The 14,346-nt window shown below is 35.2% G+C and overlaps 2 protein-coding genes across 2 annotated transcripts; one reads left to right on the top strand and one right to left on the bottom strand.

Moving 5' to 3' along the window:
• Window positions 1-204: 204 nt before the first annotated feature.
• LOC109091845 (synaptoporin-like) lies at window positions 205-5,534 on the top strand. The gene is made up of 5 exons (XM_042758672.1): window positions 205-400; window positions 1,896-2,014; window positions 2,847-3,045; window positions 3,196-3,387; window positions 4,279-5,534. Exons 1-5 carry the CDS (start codon window positions 377-379, stop codon window positions 4,594-4,596), a joined length of 852 nt encoding a protein of 283 aa, XP_042614606.1. The 5' UTR covers window positions 205-376; the 3' UTR covers window positions 4,597-5,534.
• Window positions 5,535-10,672: 5,138 nt separating this feature from the next.
• On the bottom strand, window positions 10,673-12,729 carry LOC109091334 (green-sensitive opsin-2). Its single transcript, XM_042758671.1, has 5 exons — window positions 12,260-12,729; window positions 11,941-12,109; window positions 11,552-11,717; window positions 11,219-11,458; window positions 10,673-11,109 (listed from the first exon to the last, which is right to left on the bottom strand). The coding sequence occupies exons 1-5, from the start codon at window positions 12,618-12,620 to the stop codon at window positions 10,996-10,998; spliced, it is 1,050 nt and encodes a 349-aa protein (XP_042614605.1). The 5' UTR covers window positions 12,621-12,729; the 3' UTR covers window positions 10,673-10,995.
• Between the last annotated feature and the right edge of the window lie 1,617 nt (window positions 12,730-14,346).

Raw genomic sequence — 14,346 nt, 5'->3', positions numbered from 1 at the left:
CATGTGCAATAGGTCTGCATTTATATGATCTGCCAGGGGTCTCCGTGTATTATCATGTGTGCACCTTATTATGTGCATCTGTGTGTGTGTGTGTGTGTATGTGTGTGTGTGTGTGTGTGTGTGTGTGTGTGTGTGTGTGTGTGTGTGTGTGTGTGTGTGTGTGTGTGTGTGTGTGTGTGTGTGTGTGTGTGTGAGATTGAGTGAGTGAGTGTATGTACATGTGTGACACACAAAGCAGACACACACATTGCCAGTTTCCCTTGTAGAAGCATCTCTATGGTGTTCACTCACTCAGTATCTCTGAGTTTGGCTGGAAGAGGAGCTCAACACTCCTTCATAGACAGACACACAGACTGATGCTTAATCTCTTTCATCAATGTGTATGGTCATATTCGCTCCGGTAAGACCTCTCTTTTTCTAAAACCTTCGTTTTAAAGTATTAGGAATTGTATTTCACTAAGAATTGTTGGCACAGTTATACCACTTATTTAAAACATTGCTTAGCTTACTTAGATTAAATAAAATATTTATTGTTTATTTTTATTTATTTATTTTTTTATTTCTTTTTTTTCTATTCAATACTAACCAAATAGAAATATAATATGATTTGAAAGTGTGTCAGTAGGTAATCGGTTTTGCTCATAATTTGACAGTCACAAGATAAAGTGTCTAATGAAAGTGAAGTTTGGACAGTAATTTGTGCAATTTCTCCTGGTTGCATTCTCAAAATAGTGTTTAAATGCATGCAAATATGACTATCAGGAATCAGGCTTAATAATTAGCTGCTCTTTGGGGTCACAGCGTCGGCTCCCTGTTTGTAGTCTCTCTTGCTTGAATAATTCATCTGCTCTTGTTGAAATGTGCAAAAGATCGATGCTATCCAGCTCTTTTACAGACTTTAATGATGAATCTGAGCTGAGCCAAATGCAGCATGATTGCATATTTATAATTGCATGTACTATATATGCGTGCATATTTATGTAAATTTGAGGTAATTAGTCTGTGTATATATGTTTGTGTGTGTGTTTCTGGGTGTGCTGGCAACCCCTGGGTAACCTTTGCATAATTCACTGGGTCTCATCAGAGACTCATCAAAGAAGAAACCTATTTTCTTCTTTGCCTTATCTGTTCTGTGTTTGCATAGTCTACAGCCAATATTATATGTTATATGGGATGTCTATACATGTGATATTGATTAAATATTCACACATTTCCAAAGCAATTTTCATATAGTCCGGAGAATGAAATAACATAATACATGTTTAAAAACTCTCCATTCTTCTGTGTCTTCCTTTGACACACACATACCCACACACTCATAGCATAAGTATTTCAGACTGTATTTATTTAATATACACAGTGAAGGCATTAAATCTTAATTGAAATACCTGCTGTATCATATTATCAGGAACAGAAAGTGAGGAAGGGATTTGGGGAGAGATTAGCAGGAGAGTTGGACACATTTCTTATCAAACACCTGTGTCCACAGAGAATAAAGCCCTGGCACTTGTCCAGTAAACCTCCAGCCCTGTCATCCATTGTGCCAAATGCAATACTGAACCAGTGAAAAATATTCAAATCGTGTCAGACAAACATGTTAGTGCCTGGCATCCAGGTCTACAGTAACTGCAAGAGTTAGTGCACTGAGTCTAATTTTGCATGAATAATTGTGCAGCAGTTGGATGAGAGGTCATTTAAATTTACCTTAAATCAGAAAACGAGGATAATTAAAACAGAATGTTTTAATGTTCTGAGAGGTTAATTTGTCTTGACTTTGTGTGATGAAGTTAAGCTGCTGATCGAGAGTCAAGAGAGCTGATCTTTGTCCCCTTCCCATATACAGTAGGCTAATATCATCAGGGCTTTTCATTAATATTTCACTTTTTCTCCCACAGCTTTTTGCTGTTTTAGCATTTGCAACATGTGGGGGATATTCTGGCCAGATAATGGTTAAAGTAGAATGTTTTGACAAAACCCAAAACAACATCAGCATCAGTTTCAACTACCCATTCAGGTAAATTACCACAAACACAATTTAAGTATTATTTTGCATGTTGTACTGTAAATATGTATTATCAGTTTACTTAAAAAGACTTGATTTAATATTTTTGGATTGATTTGGTTTTTATTAAGTCAAAGAAATGGTTACAAAATCATAAGACTAATTTAACCTACACAATGAAAGTATTATTTAATGGTGCGCTCAGTAATTTCTTTACTCATTATTATTATTATATTTTTTTAGACATAAATAAATAAATTGTTCTAATAAAAGTGGTTTAAATTAGACTTGGTCTGTATTATTTTAGTATTATTTATATGCTATTGTAGTATTTATTAATATTTTGAATTAGTTTTTATATTTTCACTTTTCATTTTAATTTTAGTTTGTTTTAGTTTTAGTTTTGTCTTTTTGTCCTTTTATTTATGTATGTTTTTTGTTGTTTATTTCTAGTTTTAGTTTTAGTAATGCAACTTATATTATTTCCCAGGCAACATTTCTAATTTTTGTAATTTTTAGTCATTTTAGTTTTAGTCAACAGTAACAGCACCAGAGCTTTTACCAAATACTATTACCTTACCCCCAGTAACACCCAATTATTGACTGCTTTTACTTGTAGAATAAATAAATCATAGCTAACTACCAAATCCGTATAATGCCATCAATAACTGCAGCTGAAGGAACTATTTTAAGAAGATATTTGACATATTAGTGGCATCAGCCGTTGTCACAGTGTCTTCTTTTGAAGATTACAAAAAAAAAAAAAAAAAACTGTGCTTTAAATGAAAAGAAGATATGCTTTAAACAGGTTAAAGGAGCAACGTCCTATGTTGTCTCTTTCCAGACTGCAAGAGGTACACTTCAGTGCTCTTCTATGTGAAGGACCCAGGAAAGAGACTCTCTTTCTGGAAGGGGATTATGCTTCATCTGCACAGTTCTTCGTCACTGTGTCGGTCCTGGCTTTTCTCTATTCCCTTTTGGCCACAATTGTTTACTTCTTCTACCAGAACAAATACAGGGAAAAGAACAGAGGTCCCGTAGTTGTGAGTGTATTTCAGAATTTCTGTAAGAAATGTCCGCTGTAAAAAGAAAATTCTGAGAGCACACACTGTGCTGAAAAGCTCAATATAACTCAATTGAATTGTCAAGACTCGCTTTCTGTTTATACTCTTTTTATTTTAAACCCCCTATAGGATTTCTTGGTGACTTTAGTGTTCTCTAGCCTGTGGCTGGTGAGCTCAATTTCCTGGGCTAAAACTCTGTCTGGGGTGAAGACAGTCACTGATGTGCATCAAATCCTGCTGTTACTGTCTGCTTGCAGAGCCCAGGAAAACTTATGTGAGGTCTTGCAGGAGCCCATCTGGACAAATCTCAACATGTCTGTGGTGAGTAGATTATTTGTCCACAGTTTTGTTATGGTAAAGAAAAAATCATAGCAATTGATTAGCAATTGACATAAGCTACCATTTAAAAGTATGGGGTCAGTAATACTTTTGTTTTGCAAAGATGCATTTTTGTGAAATAATGCAGAAATGATGCATTAGTTTGCAATGCTGTTCTTAAAAACTCTGTATCTAAGATTCCTGGAAAAAAAAAGTGTCACGGTTTGCACAAACATAAAAATGATAGAAATATTAAAATAAATAATTAGCAGTTTTTATCATTGATTATAATAAGAAATGTTTTAATTTTCACCAAATCAACATATTAAAATGATTTCTGAAGACTCATGACACTTAAGACTGCTGAAAATTCAGCTTAGCTGTCGCAGGAATACATTACATTTGACATTATATTAAAATAGCAAACAGTTATTTTAAATTGTATTAACGTTTTACAGTATTATTGATTTAACTGGATTTTTGCAAATGAATGTATTTTTACAACAAATCAATAACCACTGAACAACATAATAATTTTCAAAAACACTTTTTTTCAAAAAAAAAAAAATTTTTTTTTTAACCCCAAACATTTTTATATGCATAATTATGCTTCACATAATTTGGCACCAACAAGAATGCCACAAAAGCCTAGCAACCACCCTAGAACCCCCTTCAAACCACCCAACACCATCCTATCAACAACATAGAAACAATCCAGAACAGCCTAGCAACTGCTTTCAGACTTTTTAATGGTTTTAAAAATGTTTTAAACTTTCAGGCAAGGCTTAGTCAAGCCAGTAGAAGTATGTCTTGACAAATTTCTTTTGCTATAAAAATGACTAATTTACAACTAGAAATTATTACATTTCATAATTCATCCTTGTCTGCTTACAGGCCTTTGGTTTTTTGAACTTCTTCCTTTGGGCTGGTAATATTTGGTTTGCCTACAAAGAGACAGGTTTGCATAAGTCCATTAAGCGCTATCCCTCCAGAACTCCCTCTGAGAAACGCGGCAGCTTCAGGCAATACAGTCAAACCAGTTTTGATCAATCCGGAGCTGGTTTTGGCCAGAGGCTCTACAACCAGGGGAGTTTTGACTTATCAAGCGGAGGATTCAGCCTACCCCAAACCAATCTAGGACAGGCGATACTGTACCAGCAGGTGGGGAGTCCCACATCCAGAGGTCCTCTCATTTTTGTTAATGAGATGTGAGAGAGAGTGTGAGTGTGGAGCAGAAAAAGAAAAGAGAAGAGAAACACTGTTGTTTTCTCAGTCATAAGACAGATAATTTGTTGTTGTGAATTTGATATTTCTATCACGTGATGTAGAAATTGTAAAATTTTTGTAGGTATCAGTCTGCATACTGTTATTTATTTGTTTACTGTATAATTAAGTGCCATTAAACTGAAAGCTCTACCCTGATATAGTATATTTAGTAAATATATACACACATATATATATAGACATATACATATGAACAAATCAATTTACTTTGTCAGATATGGCTGTTGATAATTTGTGATATTTCTGAAGTATTTAAATGGAATTTAGCATAGTATATGCATAGCATTTAGCACAGTCTAATAGTCTATGCTTTGTGTTTAAATATTTCCTGCACAAAAAGTGCAATGGCAGTACCATGGTAAACACATTGGATGGCAATACTATGGTACTTTGATATTGCCTATATTTTAAAATGCCATTTATTTTTTAGCTTTCCCAAGGTATTTTAAAGAATAACATGGTATCATGATATCTTTGCAAGGTCTCACATTAGTAGCAAGGTCTCAGACAAGATATGGTGTCCTTTTTGTTGTGTTTTCTAGTGTTTTTTGTATATATTCTGCTATGAATAATGATAAATTACCAGTAGATGCCTAGGAAAAGCAAATGGCTTGAGTCTGCCTTAAGACTGCCATGGAACCCTGTGGGCAGAGAATAATGTCCAGTCGGAGATCTTTTTAATGAATCATTTTGTCTAACCATACACAGTTTTCAGTGAAATGCATGCAAAAAGATGAGATAAAATCCAACGCAATAAAGTCTGTCTGTTGTTCCAGTTTATTGTAGCATTTAAAACTGTACAAATGTTACTATGTTATACTGACTGCGTCATAAAATTAAGTAATAAATATTCTTATTCCTCTAAATGGCTGTTTTATGTATTTCATCATGATGAATGCTACCATTACCAATTCAGATTTCCTGAAAAAACAATGAATGTTAAATGAACAATCTTAGTGAAAATTACAACTAGAAACACAGAAACAGTCCCATTTGGGGATTTATAGTGTATTATCTTTTATTCTGTTAGTGCTTGTGCACTTTCTTTGTTTGCAGTGTCTTTTACAAAAGAGACAACCTCGATGGCTGAAGCTACTTGTTTAAGCCTTTTAATGAAGGGGTGTAAGGGAGCAATTAGGATCTTTTGGCATGTCAGAGCCCTAACAGAACCATGTGGTTAACATCTCTATATCTGCAGAGTATATCCAGCACTGCAGTGAAGCTAACCGCTTGCAGCTGCCTAGGATCCAAATTGCAGCTTTTAGGTGATCATGAGATTTTAGCCACTGGCATGTTGCTTGTGTCAAATTAAAGGTTACCACTGAGAATCTCTACAGCTGTTCAATTACAGGCCTTGGACTAAAAGAGTGCAATGAGCGTGATTTAAAGAGCATGGTAGAAAACAGAAAGAAATGACTATGGAAAGGCAGTAATTCATATACTTTTGATTAACAGGTTTCAAACACGATGTATGTTGTAAATATTGCTGGTATTTATTTATTTATTATTTTACAATATGTAACTATTTCTTAAATTGTAAATACTAACTGACGGCACCCATTCACTGCAGAGGATCCATTGGTGAGCAAGTGATTTCAAATCGTTTTTGATGAAGAGACAGAAGACAGAAGTCATCTACATCTTGGATGGCCTAAGGGTGAGGGTTTTTGTTTGTTTGTTTGTTTGTTTTTTTGTTTGTTTTAGGTGAACTATTCCTTTTAAAAAGCACTTACTTAGTCAGGTAATTACATAATGGCAGAATTAACATCCCAACTTACATGGTGATGTCGCAGTGGCAATTATGTTTTACTCTAGGGGACGCAGTCTAAGCTAATCATATAAACTCAGCTGAGCAAATAAAAAGATGTCATGTTGTTTGATATTAGGAGGTACAAGTGTACATGAAGAGGAGGCTGGACTGATCCTCAATGTTCCTGTACTGCAGTCCAGTTTTTGTCATTCTGTTCATCCATCTGTCACTTCTGGCTCTTAGACAGGCTCATGGTCATAGGCTTAAAGATAAAACATACAGTACAGCTACATACAGTACATGAGTTTAATTGCAGTTACCACCATCTATTACCACAAATAACAGAAGTAATTATTCCAGTAAATACCATAGTACACAGAGTAGAATTTAAAATCCATAGACTACAGAACTGTATGCATTTAACTTCAAAGCAATATCTAAACATTACATAATAGTACTTTGAAATAGGTTTAAAAATATGAATTTCTGTAAATAATTTTCTAAGGAGAAAAAAGTGATATCATATCAGGAGAGTGATATAATTTTTTTTATTTTATTTAAATTGTGACTCAGGATTTTTACAGCCTCAATATCAACTCATCTATATTTTATTTATATTCATATTTCATATTCAGTTGTGACATTTTCCCTTAGCAGCCAAATCAAATACAAATACTAATTTTTACAAAAAAAAAATTATAAATGCATGTAAAACAAGAAACTATCAAATACATGCACGCACAATCACCTACACAATGGGGCAAATACTGTGCATAGCATAACAGGATGCTGGCATAAATGTGCATCTTTCACAGAAGGGGATAAGAAATGATAAAAGCTTTTTTCACTTTCCAGTTCCTGCTGCTCTACCATGTTTCTTGTCCTTCTTGCTGTCACCATGTTTCTTGTCCTTTACACAAATCCTTTAACAGGGTTCATATGCATCCCATACCTTTTGCATCTTTGTGTTTTACTGTTTAGTTGCTGCTGACAAGACTTAAATCTTAATTCTTCTCTAAGCAGTGTCAAACTTTGAATGCTGAGCTTAAAACTGTTTATCTGCAATACTCACCTCCATGCCTTCTCTATGGCCTCTGTGACTATCTTTCCTCCTCTCCAAGGGTCAGGTTTGTGTTTTAGACTTCTAAAGGTTTTGTTCATAGAAAGTGGTTTGGATGCTTTTTGTCTGTGTGAAAAAAAAATGGAAAAGAACACCGCTATATATTATATGTTATATAGTATATTTTGTATAGTTAATTATATTGAATCCGCTGCCATTTCCAACTGTCACCTAGGGGTGTCGCCAAAGGAATGCTACTAATGTGAATATCTGAAGGCTAGTATCAGACTGCATTTCAAAGCCCAATTACATTATGTCTAATAATGTAGAATAGAACAAATTCAATCTTTAGACATAAACTTTAAATAATTCTAATGCGGTGCCATTTTTGAACGCACGTATCTTTCAGTCCTCTAGCTCTATCAGATGCTATTTTATACTTTTCAACCAGCTGCCAAAATGCATGAACAAGATTGTGGGATATTGTAGGCAGTGAAGGATCAAACTGATTTTAAAAAGGCATGTTAGTATGGCTGCTTTATTAGTAAATGACTAATGGTGTGTGCAGATATGCATTTAAAATTGGAGATAACAAAGTTGTTTCTTGGCAATGTTCAGCCTCATATGTTCTAGCTCCCCTCAATACTAACACATGGCAAATGTTTATTGAAGAGCATGGTATTAGTGTAATTCTTGTCAATCCTAACATAGGACAGGTTTTCCAGCTGCATCCCTGACCATTAGTGCACATAAAACCAACAACATCACCATAATTACAGTCATTTCATTAATTTCAGGTAATTACTTTGTTTCCACCATACCAGATCACTCGAGAATTGTTTTATATTAGCTGCAAAGATTCCTGTGTGTGTGTGTGTGTGTGTGTGTGTGTGTGTGTGTGTGTGTGTGTGTGTGTGTGTGTGTGTGTGTGTGTGTGTGTGTGTGTGTGTGTGTGTGTGTGTGTGTGTGTGTGTGTGTGTGATTTGAGAAGGGCAGTGGAGTTATGATGTTGGGAATAGATAATATATACAGATCTGAACCCCCAGCAATTGAAGGAACTATGGAAGAAAACTTGAGATTTACAAATGGCATTTTCAAATAACATTTAAGAATTTTAGGCCAAGCATATTTTAGCAAATTGTCCTCTCTATGGCTGCATAATGATTGTTTATCTAGCATGTTTAACTACGTACAAAATATATACAGTACTTAGCCTATAACTTGGACAGGACTGCTTGTAAATGTACTGCATGCTTCTCACCATGAGGGAGAAACCAATTACTGTAGTTTAAACCCATAATTCCTTCAGCCAGAGCAGCCAGGTTAGTGTACCACAGTTGGGTGAGCACCTTGCAAATTGGCTTAAGCAGATCTTTGTCTTATCTTTATCTTGTTGAGTCGTGCCCACTGAGAAGTCAATGCCATTCCTTCTACCAGAGCCTGATCTCATAATCCTTTTAGAGTCAGTTGTGTCAGGACTCGATGAGTGACACTTGGACGATATGACTGCAATGTGCAGTGAGGACACCAAGGTTCAATGAGGACAGGTTCTGGAGAGATAGAAACAGACAGTGGAAGCAAAAAAATGCATTAATATTATCAACACAAACATATAGCAATAAGTGGAAAATTTTACTGTAAAGCGAGATTAGCTATGTGATAGAACATATAGACAAATTCCTGTTTTTTGCTTGTTGACAGTTGAGGATTTATTATTTCCAAGAGGATTCTTGGTGCATTCAGTCCGATAAATAAGACTAGAATGCTACAATAAAGCAAAGAGTTTTGAGAAGTAAATGACTTCATACATTTTTACAAATGACACTTAGTGAGCCAAATATTAGAAATAAGCATTTAATCCAGTACATACTGTTTTTTAGCAGCACATGGATCATAAGGTTAAATGTAATGAAAATAAAATGAAAATAATAGTGAGAACACTGTACTCTGAGAGTGAATTTTTTCTTAATGTTGCAGGCCAGTTGTCATTTTAACAAAGGCAGAAGTTGACTGAAGAGACTAAAGGTATTTTGTCTTCCTCATTTCAAAACAGTCCTGCTGTTAGAGTAGCATTTATATACTGCAAATGTAACCTTAATGACATAGTAGTTTGCTGCCCTGTCAAGCTTGAAGCAACACATGCTGTTATGCTCTCATGAACATCATAGCCTTGCCACTGAACATCCTTTCTCAGAATCAGGATTAGTGGCTTACTGCCATGATTACTGATATCATTTTCTGGAGAAAAAGTATAGGAGAACAGACATCACTGAAAATATAAGACAATTATTATTTAAAATTCTCTATTTAGAAATTCCATTACAGGAAATTAAAGTTTGTTTAATATTAAAAATTATAGTATCATTAATCCACTTGAAGGCTTGCTGTATATTTTTCCTAGTTTGAATGCTTAAAAAAATCTTTCAAACTGCCTGATTGTAACCATGGATTTTCCATTTTCTCCAATCATGTGGAGTCAAAATTACAGACTGTTTGAAAACATTCTAATTAGCATACTAAACTGAACAAACAAACAACTACTATCTACTATTTGTATGGAATGTTCTATAGACTTGAAAAATATATTATTAATATTCTTTTGTGGATTCCAAAAGGGTAATTTTTGACATGGACCTAAGGTGTTGATGATTCTTGTTTATATTTGAGAAAACACATTTCTGGAATTGCAGCAGTTAATGTCTGCTCAATAGCATTGTGTGTTAGCATCATGGAGGTCGCATCAGGATCTTTTGGCAGGATCAGAATCGTAGGAGAAATTGGTGCTGATGTTCACCCTGTTTATCTCATTAAAATAGATCACCCTGCTTCAGTCCACAATCTAGAACAATTCTAATTTAAGAATAGTGGAATTTACATATTCACTAAGGTTTTCTTGGGGCTTTTATACTGGGTCTGTCATATAAAACAAGCTGTGATTGATGGACTGTAAATTTGTTAATTTTTTTGTGCATTCCAAAGGTTTTCTACATTTGCAAACATTGTCTACAGCACATTAAAGTCCAAATAGTATTCTTGTACTACATGTATAGTCTATCTCTCGATTTAAAAAATATGGTGTGCACTATATTAGTGCTTGTATACAGTTAAAATATCACTTTCAGTATCTTTTATACAGTATGTGGGAGCAATTAGAATAATCTGTCATTTCATAAAAAATGGAAACAAAAACAGTATTTAATGCCAGTATTTATTTCTATGTATTTCTTTATCATTATTTACAAAATATATACACATTTTAGGCAAAAGATACAAATGCTAGCCCCCTCCCCATCACCCCCCGTGCATTAAAAAAAAAAAACATTTCAATGTTCACTGATCATCAAATAAATACTTTTAAAGTTTGCATACATCAAAGATCTGTGTCTTCTGCTTTCACAGTTAATGGTGATAGTGAACACAACCAAAAACTAATTCAACTGCCCCCCCCCCCCCTTTTTTTCAGATGCCCACATTGTTCAGTCACTAAAAGAATATAATCTGTGAGAGGTCCAAAAGTTTATGCTGGAGATACAGAGGACACCTCCGTCTTGCTGGTGGACACAGTTGAGGACTCCTCATCACCAAGAGGGTTCTTCCCACAGAAAAGGGTGGTCAGCATGCAGCTCCGGAACTGTAAAGAACAATGTTTCATTTTTTATAGAGACAATAGAGAGAGAAGATAAAGTAGAAATAGAAAGGGATGTCTGAGATATGTAGGACAAATCGTATAAATGTTTAACCTGTTTGTTTAGCAGCACATAGATGACAGGGTTATATAAGGCTGAGGTCTTTGAGAAAAAGGCTGGAATAGCCATGAACTGGGCACTGAAAGCTGATCCCTTGTTAAAGAAGATCCAGGCAGCAACAGTGGCATAAGGGGTCCAAGCCACTAGGAAACCCAAAACCATCAGGATGACCATTTTTGTCACTTCCCTTTCAGCCTTCTGGGTAGATGCTGAGTCCTGCTGTTGAGCTGCAGCCTAAGAGAATAAAATGTCCAAGGATGATGTCACTTTAACATGGTATTCCAATAACTGGTGATTTACAGGAATGTTTAAATTGACATTTCATACCGCCTTGACTGTGCAAACAAGCCGTCCATAGGTGAAGAATATTATGGTGACTGGCAATATAAAATGGCAGACGAACATGTAGATGACATATGATTCATTGTTGTATTCAGGATTCAGGGTGTAGTAGTCTGGTCCACATGAGCACTGCATTCCTTCAGGAATATATCTGTTAAAGAAATGCACCTGATGTTAGAAAATTTCAGAGTAATCATAAAACTTGCTACAACTCTGTTGCACTTAGGCATGTAAAATTTACTACTACTTTTAATACAAAAAAATAGCATAAAAATTCAGTGTGATCGTTACACTGGGAAAAGTCTTTAAATTTTATATTAATAAATCTAACATGTTGACAGCAAACTGATTGCATAATGTCTTATTAGACCAACCTGGACCAGCCAACCAAAGGTGGAGCCGCACATGCCATGGCCATTACCCATGTAAATGCAATTCCTGCAGAAGCATGGGTGGAAGAGAATTTGAAACTACCCATTGGTTTGCAGACCACAATGTATCTTTCGATAGCCAGCACCACAAGTGACCAAAGGGCAACTTCACCTGTGTAGCAAATAAATTACAAAATCCATTAACACCGTACAAGGTAAGTTTTCCCAAATTGCAGTCCACTGTACTTCGACATTCACCTCAAGAATTCCTCACAGCAGTCAAAATAAAAAAAAATTAAAAAAACATCACAAGTTTTCTCACCTCCAAGTGTGGCCATGAAGCCCTCGATCGCGCAGCCAATTGGTCCCAGAACAAAGTAGCCATTAATTGCTGTGTAGAAAGTGACCGTGAATCCAAAACAAACCATGATGGAACCAGCCACAGCCAGGTTAACCAAAATGAAGTTGAGAGGTTGTCTGAGCTTTTTGTGTTGAGCTGTAACCACCAATGTAAGGCCATTGATTGGTAGACCCAAACAGATGAGGAAGAATATGTAGACAGCAAGCACTTTAAACTTCCATGGTTCAGCTAGATAATACTGAGGATATTCAAAAGGACTCCTCACTAGACCTGTCCTGTTGGACAAGGGGACATAGAAGTTGTTTCCCTCAGTGCCGTTCATCTTTGCCCGCTAGTGATCTAGAGGGATAAAGGGTGTAATCTGCTGTTGTGGTACTGCTGCTGCGAGTGGCTGCTCTTCACCTGCTCTTTATTTGCAAAGATGCATCAGGAGAGTTTATATATCCCTCTGAGGTTCCTTATAAGGGATAAATCCAGGAGTGTAAGATAGGGAGGGTGTTATAATGTAGGATTTAAATGATAAGAGCAGACATAATCACTGTTGGGCTAATCACCCAGTAAAGCTTTGGATCTTCGGAAGTTCTTTTGACTTTTTAGGATCATAAAATTAGGCCACAATATTGGTTGTCAGTACAAAGTGAGTATAAACAAAGCTGCATTTATTTCAAGGATAAAATGTAATTGAAATGTGATCATTGTCCGATCTAGTCCATTAATGATTATATTAAAATAACACAAAAAGTCACCACTCATATGCATTTTATTTCAGTGCACCTCCACCTGCACAGAATTCTATAATGTTTTAAATTTTCACTTTGCCTATCATTTGCAATAAAAACTAGCGAATAAAATTGTTTATGCGATTTAAATTTCTTTAAAAAAAAAGGAATACATCACCATGGTGAATAACGAATTTATTGTCGGTCTGCTCTTCACACAAGTTATAATATGACTTCAGAAGAGTTAGAATATAGGCTAATACACGATATATATAATTGTTTATTTTTATTAGCCTATATTTGTATTTATTTATTTTTAATTGTTTAATAGTTTCTGTCTTTGTTAGATAGTATAGTGGATAATGAACAGAACAGGAGACGAAGGGAGAAACACGAGAGAGAAAGTGCACCACAAGGCTTTGAACTCTGATCACTCCGAACTCGGAAACACAATTGCACTGCGCGACGGAGCGATGACCATGAGGCTATCGGGCACTCCTTATAATATGTCTACATTTCATGGATTATGGAAATTAGCACCGTGGACTATACCGGCTTTAAAAGACAAAAGGGTAAGTAAAATAATGACAGAATTTGATGCAATCTCTATAAAATGATTTATAAAACTCTTTATCCAATAAACGTAACTCGTTGTAAAAGTCATGGAAATTGTTGAAATTATATGGCAAATGTGGTATTATAAGATTTGTTTAGTTTTTTTGTTGTTGTTGTTTTTAGGTTATGCTATACAGTAGTGAGCTGGAGGCGGCAATGTTGTCCCTATATCGTTCATGAAAAGAAGTGTTGGCCCATTGTTAGCAAAATGACGTTAAATAAATTCATATAGAGTTAATGAACTAGACTTTGATTCACTTTTGTAAACAATCGAACATGCGCCTATAAATGCAATATTGGCTCTATGTCAGCGCAGCTGTTTTATCAGGGTGTAATGCATTTTATTATTGACCTTATTCTTTATTCTGGGATTTCTGAACATTTTAAAATAATAGTAAAGTTTTCAAAATTATAAAATAACACAACTGTATAGGAATTAGGCCTATTTACCAAAAATATTGCGAAATAACACTTTTAGGCTACTCTACTTCTTTGTTATCTCTGCACACTGAACGTTTTCCCAACCAACTCTTTTTAAGTTCTCATTGTGGGACACGTTACATGCCTATTTGTTTATTTTCATTTTATGAGAGAGAGTGCAAAACTGAAATAGCAGATGGCAGTATTATGTAGGCTATATGGAGTTAAGTTAGGAATGAATGAACGTCATTCTGAGTTAAGCGCATAGTTCGGAGTGAGAATAAGGAGAAACAT

The sequence above is a fragment of the Cyprinus carpio genome, chromosome A6 (genome assembly GCF_018340385.1).
Source record: "Cyprinus carpio isolate SPL01 chromosome A6, ASM1834038v1, whole genome shotgun sequence".
In the NCBI taxonomy this organism is placed as follows: Eukaryota; Metazoa; Chordata; class Actinopteri; order Cypriniformes; family Cyprinidae; genus Cyprinus; species Cyprinus carpio.
The sequence above is the reverse complement of the archived record's forward strand: the minus strand, read 5'-3'. Positions and strand labels throughout refer to the sequence as shown.